General features: G+C 42.1%; 1 protein-coding gene across 1 annotated transcript in view; it reads right to left on the bottom strand.

The window, feature by feature from the left end:
* Positions 1–4,508: 4,508 nt before the first annotated feature.
* The window catches only part of LOC135105026 (acetylcholine receptor subunit alpha-L1-like), a 26,069-nt gene continuing 22,791 nt past the window's right edge, over positions 4,509–7,786 (bottom strand). The window contains exon 10 of the mRNA XM_064012918.1: positions 4,509–6,556. Coding sequence (XP_063868988.1) covers positions 6,350–6,556 — 207 coding nt within the window. The 3' untranslated portion in view covers positions 4,509–6,349. The remainder of the gene's footprint in view (positions 6,557–7,786) is intronic.

The following is a 7,786-nucleotide window of genomic DNA, read 5'->3' on the forward strand; positions in this document are numbered from 1 at the left end:
GCAACAGATATTTGAGACTGCGGCAACATATATGAAAGTAACGACTTAATTGTTGATGCTTGTGGATGCTAGCTGCGATGGGCTAGTTTTACTTGAAACCAAAGTAGCTGCGGCTCTCTCAATCAATGTGTTTAACCGAAGTGGCTCTCTTGCAAAAATTAGTGAATAATACTGATTTACATGAAGATGCAATAGGCTTATATAATATATTTTTCTACGTAATCCCTTCTAAGTAGTAACACAAGTAAAATCAAACTCTTTCCATGAGCAAATGTATATAAGTTGATTTTCTAGTGAATCGGCATTTAGATTTATTTGGTCATCTTAAGATTTCCAAATGAATACACTCTTGATTGGAAACGTCTTAATCTAGACGACAGTAAACATAAAGGCAACATGTCTGTGACAGTCAAAAGTCCAAATTACATAGATCTCCTTCCTAGTTTATGGAAACGGCAATTTTGATAAAAAATAAATAAATAAATAAATAAATTGGCAACTCGAGTGTCCTGGCGATAGTAATGCTGTATTTCTAACCAAAACAAACACCTGACTCAGCCGCGCTGGTTGAACTTAAGAAACACGTGTTGGACAAGAAGTTTAATGTTGCTGCGGTGCCCATCTCCACTACGCCCTAAGCAATGGATTACGGTAGCTGGACACTACAGCAGCAGCAGGATCGCCTGAGAGATGTTTTGTTTGGTTCTCGATTACTTTCCCTTGTCGCTCGCTTCGTGAGAGGGATGCTAAAATCCCCACAAAAAAAAAAAAAAAACTAGAGCCATATATCACGATGTTACTGCGTAGGCTGTGTCATACTATATAGTACAGTGTGATTTTTACATTTCATTGTCCAAATCAATAGTATTTATACTTGTAATATGCTTTATTTAAGATAATGCTAGCAGTTTACTCGATAATCACACAAAAAAAATAATTAATTTGACCACATTCTCTCAATATTATCCATACCGGATATTGAAAAGTCGATACGTCATTTCAATAGTATCATGACCAATGTTCTATGCATCTTTATGCACCTGGGACTTACTACAACAATATTTTAGCTCTCTTTCCTACAGTTAGATGAGCAGCAACGACATCTAGCGGTTTAGTTCCGAAAACTTCCCATTGTAAAGGCAGATAGTGGGAGAGGGGAAACTAGAGAGGAGGGGGGGGAGGAAGGAAGGGAAGGTACGTACAAGTAAATTGACGTCCGATGTTTAAAGTGTATTTAGAAGAAATCTTAATCCCTCCCAATGTCCCTGAGGTAGACATGATCGCGTATAATACAGGTGTCAGTATTCCTGTAGAAGATGCCATAGAGGTGAGGGAGGATGCTGGTCAGATGAAACGCTTGAAGGCGGATAAGGCGTGTGGTCTGGATGGTGTGTCCCTTGGCTTGTTAAAACTCTTGTGCGCCAAGTGGTTCGTTACCATAACAACGCTATTTAATTGTATATTCACTACTGGCCAGGACCCCGTGCCATGGCAAACAGCGAAAATGTTCATAGTTTTGAAGCGAGGCGCCAGGTCCAGTGAGGGTAACTATAGGAGCATAAGCGGCATAAACAGCCAGGCGAGGCTATACGACATGTTGCTACGCGGCAGGCTCCAACACTGGTTCACGCGCTATCGTGATCAGGTGGGGCGCAGGCTAAAAGACGGTGTGCAGAACATATCACAGCTCCTACTCCTTACCGATACTGCAAAACACAACCGTCAAACATTATTTGTTACCTTCGTGGACTTTAGGCAGGCTTATGGCAGAGTCCCAAGGAATGTTTTGTTTAATATACTGAAACGCCTAGGTTGTGGAGTCGCAATATTAGTAGCTCCAGTATCGATGTGCACCGGGTGACTCATTGTGTGCTGCGGACGACGCCGGTTGCAGCCTCGGTCGGTGTCCGTCAGGGCGCGCCCACATCATGTGTATTGATTATTTTTATAATTAATTAATAAACATGATGAAAGATGCATATGAGCATGACCGTGGCTGCACATTCTAGTGCTGACGGACCACACGGTGGTGCTTGCTACTGCACGTGCCGGAATGTTAAAAGAAGTGGAATACTGACCCACTTTTGTGAGGAGTATGGCATGCGGATTAATGAAAAGATAACGTTTTTCGCAATTAATAAATCCCAGAAGATAGGGCCGACATGCAAGCAGGTGATATTAAAATTGATCGGTGTGTACACTTATTTGGGTAGTGTACTTATGGACGAGGGATTTGTCTGCTGATATCAGAGCGCATTGCAGATAAGATGTGGCATCTCCTCAAGTTTAAATCCCTTGTTAAAAGAACAACATTCTTTTTTACATTAAGAGTAAGGTGTTTGACGCAGCACTCGTGTCTTCTATACTGTACGGGGGTAAGTCCTGGCTGGGAGGAGACCTCAACCCAATTACCAAGCTATGTAACAGAGGCCTAAAGCAGCTTAGGCTTGCAGATCACACTACCAACACACTTTGTTGTATAAGCAGGGTTTCCTGCGCTGGTTGATATGGTAAGGAGGAGGCAAAGAAAATTCTTCAGGCGTGCATAGCAGGAGAGATGTAATACTGAGTACGACTCTTTGGGTTATGCCACGCGTGTCGCCCTCGGGCCTCACACCAGCAGGAACCTGCGCGACCTTCTTGGCCTTGACATCGATGATTTCGAGGAAGGGATGGAGCGTATGAGGGAGAAAATACGATCTTTTGTAACATACGTTTTGTTAAACTCAGATTTCCTGTGACATGTACACATCGCAAGGGCAGGTTGAGTTTCACTACATCGCATTCACGCAGTTCCGTCTCAGTGACCACACTTTGGCCGTGGAGACGGGGCGGTGAAACAGACGTGAGCGTGGCCGGCTGCCCTTAGAGAAGCGGTTGTGTGTGTGGAGTGCGGACGCTGTGCGGTGCAGACGAAGTGGCACGTAATTTAGCAATGACCGCGCTCGTATTACCTGCGTGACCTGTATGACTTTACATCTTTAAACCAAATGATGTAATTTGGTGTGCATAGTTGTTGTGAGGTCTTGCAGAAGATTTTGCCGCTTTACTAATAGTACAGTAAAATCCCTCTTATCCGGCATCAACGGGACCGCCGACATGCCGGATACTTGAATAGAAGTGAAATTATGTCCACAATCACCACCCTACACTCACGCATCTTACCATAACAAAGATCAGCTGATCTTAATCAGCAGCTGATCTGATCAGCTGCTTAAGTGTAAGCACAACATGCTTCCTCTTTTCTACAACTTTAGGCATGATGAAGGCATCAGGCGATAAACAGTGCACACGGGGGACTGAGTCACTGAGTAAACACAGTGCAGTGGGCCGCAGGTGGCGTGACGCAGTGCGCTCTGGTGGCGAGGGGACAAAGTATGCCTCACGCGGGAATTTTATGAGTACACATTGATTTTTTATTGATTTTAAGGCTCGGGGAAAAATGTGCCGGATACTTACTTGAAGCTGCCGGATACTTGAATGCCGGATGAGAGGGATTTTACTGTAGATGGTATATTTGTACGAGTCTTTGATTTAATAATGGTTTTTCATACTTGGTTTTATTGAGTTTTATTGTATATTTTATGTACTGGTTTTTAGGTTGTAAAGAGTGTTAGTGGATGGGGCCTTTTATGTAATACTGAGGTTTTTATTGGACTTGAGTTATAAAATACGTCGTTTGATTGCATATTTTTATGTATTAGGTGTCTATTTTTGTAGTAAGCTCTAGTAGAGGGTGATGTTCTCTACCATTCTATTTCAGATCATTAATTTAATGTATGGGGCTTCCTATGCAGCTATCATTTTTTAAATTTAGTTCCAATGAGGAGGCTGACGTGATGAGCCATGCTTTTTACAAATCAATTTTTTTTTTTTTTTGTATCAGCTAAGTTTGACCAATAATTAGAGCAATCAAGTTTTGTTTATAATGTGTACAGTATTTTGGACCATAAATGAATTTTACAAGTGCGAAATACAAGTGATGTAAATTTGCATTGTAGGTATGAATTTTTATCTGTAATTTATTAATTTGTGGTTAATAAAATATCTATCTATTCAGCTATCTATCTTTGTGTGCGTGTGTGTGTGTGTGAGAGAGAGATATGATATATATATATATATATATATATATATATATATATATATATATATATATATATATATATATATATATATATATATATATATATATATATATATATATATATATATATATATATATATATATATATATATATATATACAGAGAGAGAGAGAGAGAGAGAGAGAGAGAGAGAGAGAGAGAGAGAGAGAGAGAGAGAGAGAGAGAGAGAGAGAGAGAGAGAGAGAGAGAGAGAGACGTACAAAAAAATAAAATGAAATAAATAAATTAAAATCCTGGAGTCCAATATCTGCATCTCCACAACGTAATGGGTTGTCTCAGGTGGCGATGCACAGGTAGCTCGTGGCAGTACATTGCACTACAGGACATGGTGACAGTGAAAGTGTTGTGTGAGGTAACAGTGTGGTGCGTGAAGTTACAATTTATTGGTGCTGCATGGCGCTACATCACTAGTGCTGGCGAATTGCTGCAAGCATTGGTTACACATCACGAGTTAGTGCTGCAAATAATCAGTTACAGTACGCCTGTTCGTGAGGCTGGGGAGGGCGGTGGGAGGGAGGCTGAGGGATGAAAGGTCACCCAGACCCGGGGGAAATTTATGGTATATGTGATCTTTTATCAAATGAATCTGTCGCCCTCCACGTACGTTGAAAAAGTTACTCAACACATTGTCCCCCTGTACTCAGCCGCCCGCGGCCCACCATCTGCAATGGGAGGATGCGGTGGTGGGCGGCGAGAAGCGAGAACAATTCGAGGAGCCCTGAAATCTGAAACCTGGAATTTGGGAAGTGGGAAACTGGAACGACTACGATACGGTCTCTCAGGTGATGGAACTCATACCTTAACCACCACCACCACCACCACTACCATCACCACCACCGCCACCACCACCACCACAACCACCACCACCATCAGCCTCACGCCCTCAGGACACACCGCGCTGCTGCAGAAGGCGATGCTGGAGGTGTAGGATGGAAGGCGTGCGTGACAAACCTTCCATACACAATCTGTTGCCAGCGTGAAGCATGGTGTTACCCTAAGGACCCATTCTGTGTTCTCAACAAGGACATTCTAGTCATTATGTTAAACCAAAGTACATCTACATCATTGTACTATATGTCACTGCGTCACTACATACTACTCTACCACTTTACACAGTAAACAAGTACCACTGACTTTCACTCATATGTCCATCATCATGCATAGACATTTTTGTGCTATGACTAGCAGCCGTGTGGTAACATCATCCACAAGGCATTGCATCACGCAGCACTACCTCACTATGTGCAAGCCTGTCTCTTCGAGATGTAATTAATTACTCTTATTCATACTTTTTCAAACTATTTTGGTACTACATTCAACACCCATACGCACAGACTCTCTCACACACACACACACACACACCCACACACACATTCTCTCTCTCTCTCTCTCTCTCTCTCTCTCTCTCTCTCTCTCTCTCTCTCTCTCTCTCTCTCTCTCTCTCTCTCTCTCTCTCTCTCTCTCTCTCTCTCTCTCACACACACACACACACCCACACACACACACACACACACACACACACACACGATAAAAGTATATAAGATGACGAAAAAGAAACACTAAGAAGCAAATTTTACAAACAGTTCAGCAAGCAAAATAAAAAAAAAACTAGAGAACAACACTCTCTAAACAGATAGCGACGATCAAAGGCGTTGACAGGCGACTTGAGTGCTAATTACAAATGTACTATTAGGTAACACACAGATGCACACGTAACAGTGAGTATTGCAGTGGGAATCGGGGGCAGGCGAATTGCAGGTGACTTATAAAACGAAAATATTTATCAAGATAATTCGGAATTACCTGTGTCTCTAAGGTGATGTCAGAGGATTCGTAGGCAGGCTTCAGTAACACTCAGTCGACTTCACATCACTTCAAAGACTAAGGTGATTTCTTGATAGCTTTGAATGACTTCTATGTTCATTACGTGACTTCAAATTACTCCGGTGTCTAATACGTAATGCTAAGTAACTTCAGTAACTTCTACGAGGCTTCAGGTTAACTGCAGTGACCTTCATGTGATCCCAAAATGACTTGAAAGCAATGCTCCAGAACATGTCCAATCTGCCTGTGGGATCGGGGTGTTCCGATAACCTCACGCAACCTTGTAAATTACAAGTGTGGCCGGGGATGGAAACAAGCAGATATGCAGGAAATTAAGCAGGCCACAGGTGACGTGAGGTGAAGGAGTTCTTTAGGACGTCCTTAGAGCACGCTGGAGGACCTGATGAGCATGATGATGCTGATGCAGAGGTAGACAGCAAGAGAGAGACGGTCAAGGACAGCACCCAAGAGCAGCCACTGGCCCGCCATCACACCCTGTTCCCCAGACCGAGTGCCGTCCGCCTCGCTGCCGATCTCCACCTCATCGCTCTTCGGTGTTCCTGGCCCGAGCCGCCCCTGTCCCGACGCCTGCAGGGAGAGTTAACGTTCAGCAGATCACAGTGGAGTAAAGGAGAGAGAGAGAGAGAGAGAGAGAGAGAGAGAGAGAGAGAGAGAGAGAGAGAGAGAGAGAGAGAGAGAGAGTTACATAGAGTTACTTAGAAAAACAGGCCACAACAGACCTTGTGGTCCTCACGAGGTGACCTGATCTAAGACTACTAAGGTGATAGGAGAAGAAAAGGAAAGAAAAGCAGAAGGCTCTCTCACCATCCTCCACTCCCTCCGGCATAAGTCGTACAGAAAAAAAAAAAAAAACAGGTCTGAAAGAAATACCTTACGGGGTTAGAGAAAAAAAAAACGAAGGAAATTTTATAGGAAAGAAAGAAAATAGATGAAATGAGGTGCTCACATTTCCTGAGGGCAAGGAAGTTAATCACTAACAAACAAACGCTGTTAGTCGCGGATTGCAGGCAAAATATTTATCAAGACGGCGTTTAAAAGTCTCTACGGTGTTGCAGTCTATCACATCTCGAGGAAGCCCATTCCATAGATTTACTACTCGATGGAAAATTTTTTTTTTTTTTTTTTTTTTTTAATCGTAAGAGTTGAAGGATTTTCCAACAATTTTGCAACCGTTTCCTCGCGTGTAATTTGAAGAGTCTATGGTGAAATATTTACTGCAGTCCATGTTACCAATGCCTTTGATGATTTTAAACACCTGTATTACGTCGCCTCTTAGTCTTCTTAGTGTTCATGGAATAAATTTAATTCTTTAAGTCGCTCTTCGTATGATTTGTTTCTTAGGCTTGGTATAATTTTTGTTACTCTACGCTTTATAATATATCAATGTCATTCTGGTAGTAGGGGCACCATGCTTGAACGCAATATTCCTAAAGAGGACGGACTAAAGAGTTACACAGAGTGAGGATTGTATCCTTAGATTTATATTCACAAGATCTACCGATTAAACCGATTACTTTATTTGCTTTCTTCACGGCTTCTGAACATTGTTGGCTAGGTTTTAAGTTACTTGATATTGTCGTTCCTAAATCAATTTCGTTGTCAACATTTTTAAGCTTGGTACCATTTAAAATATACTTTGCTTTCTCGTTTCTATACCCTACGTGAAGCACTTTTCACTTATCTGCATTAAAACTCATCTACCAGGTTTGCCCCCACTCAGTCAATTTTTCTAGATTTTTCTGCATTTCTGTTACTTGTTCGTTAGAGACTACGGAATTCGCAATTTTGGTGTCATCA

The sequence above is a fragment of the Scylla paramamosain genome, chromosome 11 (assembly GCF_035594125.1).
Source record: "Scylla paramamosain isolate STU-SP2022 chromosome 11, ASM3559412v1, whole genome shotgun sequence".
Taxonomy (NCBI): Eukaryota; Metazoa; Arthropoda; class Malacostraca; order Decapoda; family Portunidae; genus Scylla; species Scylla paramamosain.